General features: G+C 32.5%; 2 protein-coding genes across 2 annotated transcripts; one reads left to right on the forward strand and one right to left on the reverse strand.

Annotated features, from left to right (window-relative positions):
* Window positions 1-4,004: 4,004 nt before the first annotated feature.
* Window positions 4,005-7,800, reverse strand: LOC137812988 (receptor protein kinase TMK1). The gene is made up of 2 exons (XM_068615259.2): window positions 5,391-7,800; window positions 4,005-4,565 (listed from the first exon to the last, which is right to left on the reverse strand). The coding sequence occupies exons 1-2, from the start codon at window positions 7,639-7,641 to the stop codon at window positions 4,060-4,062; spliced, it is 2,757 nt and encodes a 918-aa protein (XP_068471360.1). The 5' UTR covers window positions 7,642-7,800; the 3' UTR covers window positions 4,005-4,059.
* A 921-nt stretch (window positions 7,801-8,721) lies between these two features.
* On the forward strand, window positions 8,722-14,805 carry LOC137812986 (26S proteasome non-ATPase regulatory subunit 1 homolog A). The gene is made up of 13 exons (XM_068615253.2): window positions 8,722-9,149; window positions 9,645-9,714; window positions 9,996-10,101; window positions 10,239-10,350; window positions 10,444-10,612; window positions 11,013-11,485; window positions 11,602-11,737; window positions 11,843-12,091; window positions 12,177-12,397; window positions 12,468-12,726; window positions 12,831-13,063; window positions 13,136-13,652; window positions 14,230-14,805. Exons 1-13 carry the CDS (start codon window positions 9,004-9,006, stop codon window positions 14,557-14,559), a joined length of 3,021 nt encoding a protein of 1,006 aa, XP_068471354.2. The 5' UTR covers window positions 8,722-9,003; the 3' UTR covers window positions 14,560-14,805.
* The last annotated feature ends 484 nt before the right edge of the window (window positions 14,806-15,289 follow it).

Here is a 15,289-nt window from a genome sequence, read left to right on the forward strand (position 1 = left end):
ATTCAATTTTAATTAATAAAATGCTGGAGAAATTTAAAATATTGCTTACAATTTGATTTGTAGTTATGTTGGTGTAATAACAATAACAACAAAAATTTGATTATGTTTTTTATAAAATTTCACACATATAATATCTTTCAGTTATATAGTGATAAAATTATGTTATTTCACTATTTTTAGTCTATCCGGAATATTATTAATATTTAAAGTTTATTTTTATCAAATAAAATATTATTTAAATAGGTATTTATATAAGTAAATAACTTGTATGGATTTTGAATCTGTTTATGATAATAATTAGTCTCTTAATTGGTAAAAAACATTACTATGAGAGCTTGAATCTTACATTAAATATAAACTAGAAAGTCAAGTAACGTGTAAAAAAAAATTCATATACTTACTACTTTAAGAAATTTTGTTGAAGTAAAAAAAAAAAAAATCATAAACTCACTACCTTAACATTTTTTGTTGAAGGTGATTTTCATACTCTTTTTTAATATGGGTTATCTCGTATTTATTAGTACTAAATTTTCTTAGTTATTCCATCGAAATACTCAAATGTGGTATTAGAGTCGATTATTAATTTTAGTAATTTGTTCATACGAGTGTTTAATATTTCACATCGACTAAATATAAGAATATTTCATACTATATTGATTTTATAAAGTTGAGTCATACTTAAAGTTGAATTCTTACTATTGTATCAAAGTCATTTAGAGTTTATTATAACAATAGTTTGTTAGGTTTATTAGGTCACTCGTTGTTGGATCACTCATAAATATATAATCTTACCTACAAATTTGAGGTCTTAGTGTGATTGTAATAAAAGTTTTCCTAACACGAGTTTCATCAAAGTAAGAGTTTAAGTCGTGTTACATAAAAATAATAAAATTGATCAACATATAAAATAAAACTCACAAACTTATTATTTTAATATTTTAGATTGAAAATTATTAGTATATTATGAATTGTATCCTCTTACGATACTCAATTCTTTTATTTAAATACTTGTATCATTGATTGAATCTAAATTTGTGATCCATTTTCTAATATTTATTACATCTTATTTATTAACATATTTAAAATTTATTATCTTTTATCGACTTCCAACTTTAATTAATGATGTCCTTAAATATATGTTTTTAATAATTACATGTCTTAATAAATGTTACTCAAAATATAATTTCATTGATGTATTTAAAACACATAATTAAAGTTAATTATTTTGGTTTGAATCTAAAAACATATTATTTGAGTCAACTTATCCGCATATCCCCTATCCATTTATTTGAGTCTTCTCTTCAATTCTAACTGTCAGATTTTGGGTACCTGCAAAGATACTTCAACGCTAAAGTCAGATATGATAAATTTAACTAGTTCAGTTCATAGTTTTAAGAATCATGACCTCTTATCATGATGGTCCCCTCTTATTTATATTTTTATATTAGGCCTTATGCTATTAGAAGAGTTATTGTAGACCTGATGATAATTTAATTGCGCTTTGTAACTCTTAAGAAGAATTTATGTTTTTAACGTGTAATTTGACGTAACCGTCACTTTTACGGAAAGGTCATTAGACGTATAAGATAAACGATCATTCGATCTCTCAATTTATAGTAAAACACGTACCAATTTAAATATCAATATTTTATTTAATAAATTTTAAAATAACATTTAATTTAATCAATATAACAATTAAATTTTATTTAATAATTTTTAGGAGTGATATATGAAACCGATACATTTATTTTTATTTGGTTATATTTCAATTAAGTTTGTTTCAACTCATAACAAAAATAGTTATATGCATAATTTATTTTATGTAGTTTTCTTGTTTTTTTTTAATGGTTTGAAATAATTACCTAGATAGACTATTTAATAAAAAAAATATAAATAAAGAATAAAAAATTAACTTATATATAAAGTAAGCATGTTTCAATTTATTCCCTCCTATATTCTCATATGAGGACAAAGTTAGATAAACGTTTCAAGTTGATGATAAAAAAAAACACGTTTCACGTAACCTTTTATCTGTTACACCTTAAAATACGATTATTCTCATTATTTACCATTTTTGTTTATTTCAGTGGGTTTTCATTAAATAATTGAGAAATATTTTTGTTTATTTTATATTATGTTTATTTATCATAAAATCTCAAATTCTAATTATATTTTTATTTAAAAAAATAATATAATAATATTTGTTAGGCTTGAATTCACTTTTAGTCTTTATGGTTTTGCAAATATGTATTTTATTTATGTAACATGTTAGTTGTATATTTAATTATCTAACTTATTAAAATCACACAATTTTTGTTCACAGTTAATATATTATTCAATTGTTATAAAAAAAAAATGCTAACATATATGTCACAATAACATGCATTAAAATAAATGAATTATTGACCATTACATACATGTACTATATGTTGTAAGCAATTAAGTCACTTATTAATATTCGACAAAAATTACTTAATTTTGAAACAAATGATGACCAAATCTGCCATTAATAGATGCCAAAATTATATATTTATAATTCTATGGATCTCTTTTTTCATTACCCAAAACAAAAGAATTTTACTCAAATAAGTAAATAATATAATTAGTTTTTTATATTTATTAAAAAAATTCATTAAATATAAACCAAATTTAGAGACAAAACATAATATATTAACTAAATTAAATACTAATTTAAAGACTAAAAAATTATTCGTATTTAAAATAATTTTTATTTTTAATAAAAATTTATAAAATATTTTATAAATTGATATCTAAATTATTTTAGTAGTTAATGGTTAAATACCAATTTATAAACTTTTATAAATTTATATTAATAATAAAAATTAGTTTAAATATTAATAATTTTGTTAATTTATAAAATATATTTAATTTAGTTAAATAATAATTAATTATTTTGATATCTAAATTTAGTTTTTATTTAATGATTTTCTTGTATTATTATAAAATATTTTTATTATAGGCATTGAATTTTAACTTATTGAAAAAACACAGTAAAATAAATAAAAATTTTGTTAAATTGTGTTTAAATAATTATTTCGTGTATTTTTAATGTTGAGTAATAAGTAAATTGTTGTTTTTTTATTGAAAATTAAAAAACCCTAAACCAATAAAGGCTATTTTAGTTGCAGTAGGTGTCACCCATTACTTTTTCCTTTGCATTTATTACGCATTTATCAAACAGTGGAATTTTATTCTTAGCAATTATTAACTCCTTAAAACTATAGAGTTTTAGTAATATAAATATAGTTAAATTATATACAATGAATTCAATGTGTTTTTACTAAGAAAAAAATTGAACAATCAAAATATTAACAAGTAGAAAAGTAAATAAACATGATAGCATACCACAGAATATTTGTTTACTAAATAATTCTAATATGAAGTATAATTAATTAACAAATAATTATGAGTAATTGTAATATGGGATACAATTCATAAGCATTGTTATTATTATAACATTTTTTAAAAAACAAACTATAAAATGGCATATTAAATCATAATCATATTTTTAATTCGAACATGCACTAAGTCTCTATTGAAAATGATAAAATGTCCTAAAAAATAAAGAAAATAATAACCATAAATAAAATTAGGGTGTAGATAAAAATCACTTTCATAACCTTTTATCTGAAAATATTACAGATTTAAATTTTCATAACACATTTTGAATTCTGAATTTTTTTATCTAGAATGCATTTTCAATTTTGTATTCCTGAATTTTTTTCCCAAAATGTGTTTTTTTAGTTTTGAGTTATATTTATTATTCCGGATTTTCAAATCCAAAATAAAGGTAATTTTGAAATTTTCAAAAAATGGTCTAAAAAGAAATGGCCTAGATCATATGAAGTTGTTGTGAAAAAATAAACTCTATTTCCATAATTTCTACATTGCATCTAATTTTGTAAAAAATATTTGGAGTTCTCTTTTTCCAAGTTATTTAAGGAATGTAACAAGAAGAGAGAGTGGGAAGAGAAACAACAGTTAGAGAGAGTAACTAATTATATTGAAGTTAAAATTGATATTAAGGTTTATCTGTCATCACTGTGCATGTGAAAGAGTTGCACTTACAGAAGATTTTGCATTGTTTCCATTAACATGTGTTGATGAAGAAGTTAAGTCAAAGGTGTTGTCACTTCCCTCAAAATGTCTCCACATTTGGAGTGCTTCAGGCAATGACATATCAAAGTCAATTCCATAAATTTCATCAACAGTTGGTTCTAATGGCTTCCACACTTGCACAAGAGGTGACAGCACATTCACTACATGACTCATATCAGGCCGTTGGTAAGGATCTCTTGCACAACAATGCCCTGCTAACCCTGCAACAGTGTTCACACTAACTAATGTTTCCTCATCAAGTTTGATTGTTGGGTCAATGATTGTTGGGAATGAATCTTTGTTTGTCAGCATCTTTCTGAACCATGTAACAAGGTGGATGTTCTCTTCTGGTAGGCTGTCATCAAGTGCTTTTCTTCCTGTTACCATCTCCATCAGAATCACTCCAAAACTATACACATCAACCTTTGTTGTAAGTCTCCCAGTAGCTGCCCAATTGTGTATCATACTCCCATGTTAGTGCATGCATTGAATGTTTACACAATGAAGAACAAAAACAAACTCTCAGAACAGTTGATTTTTTCTTTCATGCAACAATCATCTGTGAGTAATGCAGTTAAACAATGGCAGTCATATTGACAAATGGTGCTTTTAGTATGATTGTTTTATTGTAAACTAAAACTTCAGAAGTTCTAAATATTTTACATTTAAAGCATATTAGCTAGAGATGATTACAAAAAGTCTATTTTGGTTGTTTTTAAGTATTGTTAATTGTATTTTGATGCATGAGAATCTATGTAGCATAAACACTAACACAAACACTGATACGGATACAGAGATACGTATAATCTCTAAAATGTATGAGACAGTATGAATTATATAAATTGACAGTAAAGATTTATGTGCACAAGTATCTTTCGGTTTTACTTTTTAGCAGAAACATGTAATATGTTTTTTATGACTGGTTCAAAATGATTTGTTTTTTATTTTTTTAATCATAAATAAAATTTGTACAATAAGTTTAAGTTTTTTAAAAATTAATGTATTTTCCCTTTTTGAAATTGTGTTAAAATCGTTATAGAACTGTCAGAACTCCAATATTTTTTTTTTAATTGTACACTTCACCGATACATGTCTTATGAGTATCGTAGAAGTGTCAATGTCCGATACATATGTTCTACACGGACACACCATTTAAGAAGCGTGTCGAGTATATAGATAACACAAAGTTAGATTTAACAAGCATATAAAAGAATATTATCCAAATTGATTGACTATTTTTCTAAGAAAAAGTTGTAATGATGACAATGTACCTGCATACTCTGGTGCCATGTACCCAAAAGTTCCTGCCAATCTAGTTTGAAACGAGGTTTTCCCTTCAGGAGCAAGTCTAACTAATCCAAAGTCTGATACCTTGGCATGCATATCATCTCCAAGCAAAATATTGGATGGTTTGAGATCCCTATGAATAAAAATTTGTTGTGCCAAACCATGAAGATACTCAACACCTCTAGCAACATCCAGGGCTATACTAAGTCTTGTTTTCCATTCAAGTGGTTTCAACCCTGCTTCTTTCCAATCAACCAAATGCTTACTAAGAGCACCCTGGGGCATGCATTCATACACAAGAAGTCTCTCATTACCATCTAAGCAAAACCCCAATAGAGCAACCAAATTTTTGTGTCTAACCTTGGTGAGCACAGCAATCTCAGCTGTGAACTCACTCAACCCTTTTTGATCCACTAATCCTGCTGATTGCATCCTTTTCACTGCAATCTTTGTCCCATCATGCAATTCCCCTTTGTACACAGTGCCAAATCCCCCTTTTCCCAATATGTTTTCCTCACTAAAATTGTTGGTTACTTCTCTCAAAATCTGAATTGAAATCAACATGTTACTAGCTTCTCCTTGGTAAACACTGTGTGTAGGACTTAACAATGAGCTAACATTTCCTTCTCCATGACCTCCACCACTTATCTTTGCAGCATTTCCATCCCCATAATGAGGAGGTACCAAAGCTGTGGTCAAGTTTTGAAGCTTACCAGCATACTTCCCCTTTCTCCTAAACTTAACAAGTAATAGAACCCCAACAACAACAACAAGTAAAATAGCAACAATCACTATAACTCCAATAATCACTGCAATGCTGCTATTATTTCCATTGCCTTTAGAACTTGTCTGAGTTTGTTGCACTTTCTTTCCAATATCTGGATTCCCTTCATATCTAAAAACCACATCTTTAGGAAACGATGGCACTTTGCCATATAAATGGTTATTTGAAACATCTAACTCTTGCAAATTAGGCAAACTAGCAAGTTCATTTGGCACAGTACCTGTGATATCATTGTTAGCAAGAAATATTTTTGTTACTGAAGTAAGGCTTGCAAAACATGGACAAATAGTGCCAGACAAACCCATGTTTTGAAAGTTGATAACTGAAACATTTCCCCCTGAGCAAACTATACCTGTCCACCTATTAGCACATGGATCATTCCCCTGCCAACTTTGAGCAAGTTTCAGAGGATACCCTAAAGGTTCAACAATAGATAGTAAAAGATTTACAAGGGGACTACATGGTTGTCCTGCCACATTTGTGCAGTATTGGTTCCTCCCTTTATCCATGTTATTGTCAACTCCTACCCCAATTTTGAACCTAGGAGGGGACCCTTGGAGAAGATTATTGGTTAAATTCACAAACTTTAAATTTGGTAGAGCAACCAAGGAGGGTGGAACAACACCAGTTAATTGGTTATCCCTTAAGTTCACATCATAAAGTTGATCATGTTGTTGCAAATTTGGTATAGGACCAGTGAAGGCATTCCCATTAGCCCAAATTTGTTTCAATGATCTCATTCTGCGTAGCACCCAAAGAGTGCCATTGAGTTTAGAGTTGCTATTCTGTCCATTCACCAAAAGATTCTCTATTGAACTATCTGAGAGGCTTGCAGGCAATGGACCTTCTAGAAAATTATCAGATAAAGCTAAGAAAACCAAACCTGCAAAGGGACCATCTCTACCAAAAAAGTCAGGGATTGTCCCAGAAATACCAGCACTTTGAGCACTGAAAATTTGGAGTGCTACACAGTCTTTGAGACTGCTGGGAATGTTCCATTGAGAGAAGGGGTTGTCATCAATTCTCACCTCTTGCAAACTGCTCATGCCCTTGAAGAAATCTTGGGGGAACAAGTTGAAGTTGTTGTCATGGATGATGAACTTCTGCAAGGATTTTGAGAGGTAGGGGAATGACCCTGTGAGACTATTGCCCTGACACTCAAAACGTGTCAATGCTGTCAACATCACAAGCTCTTTGGGGAGAGTTCCCTGAAGGTTTTGATTCCCAATTTGAATGGCTTTCACACGTTTTGATACATCACACACAATGTGTTTCCATTTGCATATATCTTGACCTGTCCATTCGAAGCTAACAGGAACATTGATTGTGTTCTTCAGAATTCCTATAATCTCTGCATCTTGGCACCTAGTTGAGATAACAAGAAAAGAGAGAAGAAATAGAAAATCATAAAAGAAAGGAGCTCCAAAACCACCCAAGTCATGTTTCCCCATGTTGAATCTCTTTTTCAGATCATATGAAGAAAAAGAAAGTTGGGTGGGGATGGCAATGGAGAATCCCAAAAGGGTTTTTGGGGGAGTTCATGCATTGCATTCAGGATTCAGGAGGACATGGAGGAGGAGTCCTCCAAGGAAAGAAGCGAAATGAAGAAGGAAGAAGAAAATTTCAGAGGAATGTTTTGTTTGGGTTGTAAGGGAGAAAATGGTGGAAGACAAATGCATGTGTGGACCTTATTCTTTGCAGCTCTCAAATTCAATGGTTTGCATTCACGCTGCATGTGCATGCAGTGTTTCTACTCATCTTTTTCTCAAACATTTTTATTCTTATAATTTCAATTTATTATTTTGTTTTAACTTAATTTGTTTTATTAAATTGATTAGTTGAGGTGTTAAATGCTTAATTTTGTTAACCAATTACAAGAAAATAATTATTAATTATGCTTAATCTATTTTCTGTTGTGATAACAGGCACTGTTTATGCCTGAGTTGAATTTTTCAGGTATTTATAATTAAAGTTAATATATTTTTTTTCTAAACTTTGAATATGAAATTCATAGACGAGTAAATTAGTTTTTCAGTTTAAATTGAAATGATTTAAATATTAATAATTTTTTAATTTCTAAAATAATATTTAATTTAGATAATATAATAATTAATTATTTTTTATTTAATGATTTTTTTTAGTGGAGTTAGTTTTATTGTATTATTTTTTCATTAAAAATATTTGATGGTTATATAGAATATTTGAAAAAAAAAAATGTTTTAAAAATACTTTACATATTTTATATTATAATTTTTACTTTTGATTACATATTTCTAAATTTATGTTTTTTGTTTTATAAATATATATATCCATATTATAAAAAAATAATAAAAATGTCTGTTAAATGATATTATATGTGTTGGGTATACACTATTTTTATATACTAGTTTAAACTTTATAGCATATCTTATTTCTCAATTTTGTTGTCATAAATTTTTATGCTTTAAGATAATAAGATATGTAAACAATGAATTTTAAAATATTTATATTACGATCTAGAATAAAACTATTTGTACCCACTTTTCAAATTTGTAACTAATTAGGTGTGTTTGAATAAAAAGATAAAAAGAAAAAGGAAATGAAATTTTAAAGAAATTGAGAAATTGAGAAATTGATCCCTTTCGTGTTGAATAAGAATTGAAGATGCTCCTAATATACATGTTTTAAATTTCACTCTCAAAAAAACCCAAACCCTTTCTCAATTGCTTCTGCAACCCTCTCAGATCGCTCCTTCGTCAAGTACCATATTCAAACCCTAACCCTAACCCTAGCTGGTTCAATTCTTGGTCAATTCCGTTTCTCTTCGCCCAACCATGGCTACGACTTTGGTGAGTTCCGCAGGTGGGATGCTGGCGATGCTCAACGAGCCCCATCTCTCGCTCAAGCTTCACGCGCTCTCCAACCTCAACAACTTGGTTGACACCTTCTGGCCAGAGATCTCCACTAGTCTCCCGAAGATGTGTGCATTCTCCTTTTCTCCTCCGATCTCTGCGTTTTTGCGAATTTGGATTTGGGTTTTGCGTGTGATTTTTGTTTACACGAAAGTAATATGGTTTCAATTGCTGTGCGGGTTTAGTTTCTCGGAGTGTATTGACCAATAAAGAAGAAGAAAGAACTGTTTAATTGTAGTGATTCAGTTGTATTACATTTTAATTGCGGTTTAGTAGCCAAAGGGGTAAATTTTATTGGTCACACTTTCCATATTTAGTGAGAAAATCTATAATTCAATGTGGTCCTGAAAGCGTGGTTTCTCTATGAAGTGGAATGGTTTTAGCTGCATCTTCTTGGTGCTGCAATTTGTAGACTTTGTTATTGGTGGTTGTGGTCCTTGTTTTGCTCGATGATCTGATTGTCTGGTTTGCTGTTGTTTGCTTGAATTAAATATTTGGTGTGCTTGGTTAGAAGTGGGAATGTGGAGGATTTAACTGTTTGTTTTGCTATGCGTGCTGAACAGAGAGAGTTTGCATGAAGATGAGGAGTTTGACCAACATCAGAGGCAACTTGCTGCTCTTCTGGTGTCAAAGGTATTTGTGATCCGTTAACAATTTGAACCAGCTTCTTATTGAAAATTACTGGCATACCATTTTTTCTTGCATAATCGTTTTCATGGAAACGGTTAATTTTTCAAAATATTTGAGATGTAAATAATAAGTATTGCCTTTCATCTCTTTTTATCTTACTCGATTTTTAAAGCAGTCGCCAAAGGACATGCTTTCTCTGTTCTTGAAAATTTCATTCCTAGATACTGAAGCAGTTTCATGACCTATTTTAATGATCTAAGTATGCATCACTCCCTAATATTCAGGTCTTTTATTACTTGGGTGAACTTAATGACTCGCTATCTTATGCCCTTGGAGCTGGTCCTCTTTTTGATGTTTCAGAGGATTCTGACTACGTTCACACGCTTCTTGGTGAGAGTTATTATCTGTTTTGTTTCTATAAGACAACTGTATGGCCCTCGGCAGGCAACATATGAATTGTCGTCTGTGAATATAACTAACAATTAATCATGCCATGCTAAGTTCCAATGGATGTTGTCTATCTTCAGCTAAGGCCATAGATGAATATGCTAGTCTAAAGTCGAAGGCAGCAGAGTCAAGTGATGAATCTATCAATATGGACCCAAGGTTGGAAGCCATTGTGGAGAGATTATTGGATAAGTATGTGAGCCATAATCATTCTTCTGGTTTCTGTAACCAAATGTATCTTTACTCTTGGGAATCCCTCACTTTTTGCTGCTTTATCTAATTTAGGTGTATCGTGGATGGAAAATACCAGCAAGCTATGGGAACTGCTATTGAATGCAGGAGATTAGATAAACTAGAGGAGGCAATTACAAGGAGTGACAACGTTCAAGGAACTCTATCATATTGCATTTATGTCTCTCATTCCTTTGTTAACCTCAGGGAATACAGACAGGAGGTAAGGGAATTGAAAATTTTCTGCTTGTGTTAAGTCCTATGCACTGTCTGTATCTGGGAAGTTGGAGGGTTGTCTTTCATTGAGATGGGTTATGGTTTTAGTTATGTTTGAAATATCTATGTGCTTTGATTCTTAATTGGAATTTTACATCTTTATGAATTTTGTAATCAAATGGGATAAATATTTCGCTGCTGCATGAATTTATATGGTCAAGTAAGAGGAAGATCTGATGAATAGTACATGAAACTGAACTGAAAAAATTGTTGAGTGGATCAAATTTGTTCTTTGATAACTAGTTGGTTTGTGGCATGACTTGCAACTTATAAAAATTTGAATAATAACTTTTAACCATAGTTTTTCTGACAGAAGGGTGACATTGATCCTTGTTCTTGTTGTTCAGGTTCTTCGTCTCCTTGTTAAAGTGTTTCAAAAGCTTCCATCACCAGATTATCTGAGCATTTGTCAATGTCTTATGTTCTTGGATGAGCCAGAGGGTGTTGCAAGCATATTAGAGAAGCTTTTACGTTCTGAAAACAAAGATGATGCTCTTTTGGCATTTCAAATTGCTTTTGATTTGGTAGAGAATGAGCACCAAGCTTTTCTTCTAAATGTTAGAGATCGCCTATCACCACCTAAGTCTCAGCCTTCAGAATCTGCACAGCCAAAACCCAGTGAAGCAGATTCTACTCAAAATGCTAGTGCGGATGGACAGGATGATGTTCAAATGACAGATGGTGATTCTGCTCCTACTGTTGATGTGCCGGAGGATCCAATTGAAACCATGTATGCTGAGAGGTTAACCAAAATAAAGGGAATTTTGTCTGGGGAAACTTCAATACAGTTGACTCTGCAGTTCCTTTACAGTCATAACAAGTGAGGCAATTTCTGTGGTCACATTATAGTATATCTTCATTTTGTGGTTGGTTTTAGTCTCACTGAATTATTGTTGTTTGTTCTTATTCCGTTTTTTTCTCTAAACCCGTATTCAGATCTGACCTGCTTATTCTAAAGACAATAAAGCAGTCTGTGGAGATGAGGAATAGTGTCTGTCACAGTGCTACAATTTATGCCAATGCAATTATGCATGCTGGAACAACTGTGGATACTTTCCTCAGGGAAAATTTGGTTGGTTATTATAGCTAATTTTCTCCTTATCTCCTCTCCTTGTGTTTTCCCTTACATTTTGATTGCTTCCCATCCTTAAGAATATTGTCCCCTTGAAATTCTTAGGATTGGTTGAGCAGAGCTACGAACTGGGCCAAATTTAGTGCAACTGCTGGTCTCGGTGTTATCCATAGAGGCCATTTGCAGCAGGGAAGGTCACTGATGGCACCCTACTTACCTCAGGGTGGGACTGGAGGTGGTGGTAGTCCATATTCAGAAGGCGGTGCTCTCTATGCCCTTGGTCTTATTCATGCTAACCATGGAGAGGGCATAAAACAATTTCTTCGTGATAGCCTTCACAGTACCACTGTTGAGGTGCTCATAAATAATGCTTATGATATTCTTTTTGGTAGAACAAGAAATAACCCGTGGTTATATTTAACACAAGCTTCATGGGCAGGTTATACAACATGGTGCATGTTTAGGTCTTGGATTGGCATCCCTAGGAACTGCTGATGAGGATATTTATGAGGAAATAAAGAACGTTCTCTACACTGATAGTGCTGTTGCTGGTGAGGCTGCTGGTATCAGTATGGGTTTACTCATGGTTGGAACTGGTAGTGACAAGGCAAATGAGATGCTCACTTATGCACATGAGACACAACATGAAAAAATTATTAGGTAAATGTGTTTTGCTTGACAAGGTGTGAAACTGTGGCTTCTCTTGCTTATGACTGTTCAATAATTTCAGGGGGCTAGCTTTGGGAATAGCTCTTACTGTTTATGGGAGAGAAGAGGAAGCAGACACTTTGATTGAGCAGATGACTCGTGATCAAGATCCAATATTGCGTTATGGTGGCATGTATGCATTGGCCTTGGCGTACAGGGGAACGGCAAACAACAAGGCAATTCGCCAGTTACTGCACTTTGCTGTATCTGATGTGAGTGATGATGTTAGGAGGACTGCAGTTTTAGCCTTAGGTTTTGTGTTGTACTCCGATCCAGAGCAGGTTTGTTCTATATCTTTGGATTTTCCCTTGTTCTGAATTGCCTTTTTGTGGTTTTATTGTTGTTTGGATATTCGTTTGATATTTGCAATGTTTATCTACTTCAGACTCCACGAATTGTTTCCCTCCTATCAGAGTCTTACAATCCACATGTTCGATATGGGGCAGCACTTGCTGTGGGTATTTCCTGTGCTGGTACAGGTCTCAGTGAGGCTATCTCTTTATTGGAGCCTTTGACTTCGGATGTTGTTGATTTTGTTCGTCAAGGTGCCCTTATAGCAATGGCTATGGTCATGGTTCAGATCAGTGAAGCTAGTGACTCACGTGTTGGAACTTTTAGGTAAGTCCATCCTATTTATTTTGGACTGCAAGACAATACTTTTGTTCTTTTCTGACATACCCTGCACTGTAGGCGACAGTTGGAGAAAATTATACTGGACAAGCATGAGGATACCATGAGCAAGATGGGAGCAATTTTGGCCTCAGGAATCCTTGATGCTGGTGGCAGAAATGTGACCATAAGACTACTTTCTAAGACAAAACATGATAAAATTACTGCAGTGGTTGGTCTTGCAGTTTTCAGCCAGTTTTGGTATTGGTACCCTCTTATCTATTTTGTAAGCTTGGCCTTTTCCCCGACAGCTTTTATTGGTCTGAACTATGACCTCAAATCTCCAAAGTTTGAGTTCTTGTCACATGCAAAGCCTTCACTTTTTGAATATCCTAAGCCTACTACCGTTCCTACCACTACTTCAACTGTGAAGCTTCCCACTGCTGTTCTGTCAACATCAGCTAAGGCTAAAGCTAGGGCTAAGAAAGCTGAAGAGCAGAAGGCTAATGCTGAAATTTCATCTGCTCCTGACTCTTCATCTGCACCGAGTGGTGGAAAAGGAAAGTCATCTGGTGAAAAGGATGGAGATTCAATGCAGGTAATTAATTTTTTAGTTAATTATTGAAGGCATTCCTTTCATGTTTCTGAATTCAAAGCATTATTTGACTATTTGTTACTTATTTTTTGTTGTGTTCGGGATGAGTAGAAATTTTCTTAACTAGCAAGTTAACACTTTTGAGTAAAGGGAATAGGGATTGTAGTTCTAAAACTGCCTTTATTTATTTATTTGGTGGTTATGAAGTAAGGAGGGGGAATGTAGCTAAATTGCTAGCAGAGAATGGTTGGACTGTGATTGGTCTGGAGATCCAATGGTCCCTAGAATCTCTTGGCTGGAGTCTTTTTTTTGTGTGTAGGCAGAGTTTTGCACTAAATTTTTTTTCATTGCTAAGGTGATATTATACTTGTCAGACTAAAGATATTACTAAATTATAATATACAAATATGACCTTAAGTCTTAGAAGTTTTTTTGTGAGATTTAGCTAAACTTAAATCTATATTTTAAAATACTCGAAAGTGTTGTTGAAATGTTGATTTGAAAATGTTAGATCCATGACTTATCATATCACATGTATTTGTTTCTTGATGACCTTTTAAAATTTCACTTTTCTCTGTAGGTCGACAGCCCAACAACGGAGAAGAAATCAGAACCTGAGTCATCTTTTGAGATTCTGACTAATCCTGCAAGGGTGGTTCCTGCGCAGGAGAAGGTTATTAAATTTTTGCAGGATAGCAGATATGTTCCAGTTAAGTTGGCACCTTCTGGATTTGTGCTTCTCAAAGACTTGCGTCCTACTGAGCCAGAAGTGCTTGCTCTTACTGATACGCCCTCATCAACCACCACTTCAGCTGCTGGTGGGTCAGCAACTGGATTGCAGAGTTCTTCATCAGCCATGGCTGTGGATGAGGAACCCCAACCTCCTCAACCATTTGAATACAGCTCATGAGTTTGGTCCTGATTCGCCAAGTTCAAATATTCATCATGGTGCCTATGATAAATTGGTTCTTCCGAGGAGAGGAGCTACCTGAATGGTTCAGCTCAACTGCTCTGTTGCCTATTTTAAGTTCTGGGGCTTCGAATTTCATTTTTCCTGAATGCACTATACTGTGTTATTTGCTCCAATATATTAATATGTGAACCAATTCATACTAAAGTGGGGCGCAGAAGCAACCTGATGTGTTAATTTGTTTTCTATCGTTTCCGATTTGTTTTCTAAGAACTCCAATTTCTGGTAACCAAATGGGGTGGCCAAGCTTTCTATTTTTAGACTAGTAACACTCTTTCTGTTTCACTATTATTAAGAACACCACATTGTGAATTTCTGAAAATGGGTTTAAGTTCTCTTATCGCTTCTTAACTGTACTCCATAGATGTGAGAATACACAAGGAATTAGGTTTTCTTCATACACCCCTACATTTTTCTTCCTGCACCCCCTATATTCTTTGAAATACCAAAATTATCTTTTCACAGTTTTGGGTTTTTTTGAAAAAGGGGTTGCATAAGCAAAAATGTTTTCCAAATAGGAGTTCCATAAGCAATGGTTGTTTCCGAAATAGAAAATCTGAAATCTGAAAGACAAAAAATTCATTTCGGAAAATACATTTTTTTTTTAATTTTCGGATTAGTAAATCTGGAATTAATAAAATGTATTCTAAAAAATATGTTCAGAAAATAT

This window comes from Phaseolus vulgaris, chromosome 2 (assembly GCF_051622355.1).
Source record: "Phaseolus vulgaris cultivar YP4 chromosome 2, ASM5162235v1, whole genome shotgun sequence".
Taxonomy (NCBI): domain Eukaryota; kingdom Viridiplantae; phylum Streptophyta; class Magnoliopsida; order Fabales; family Fabaceae; genus Phaseolus; species Phaseolus vulgaris.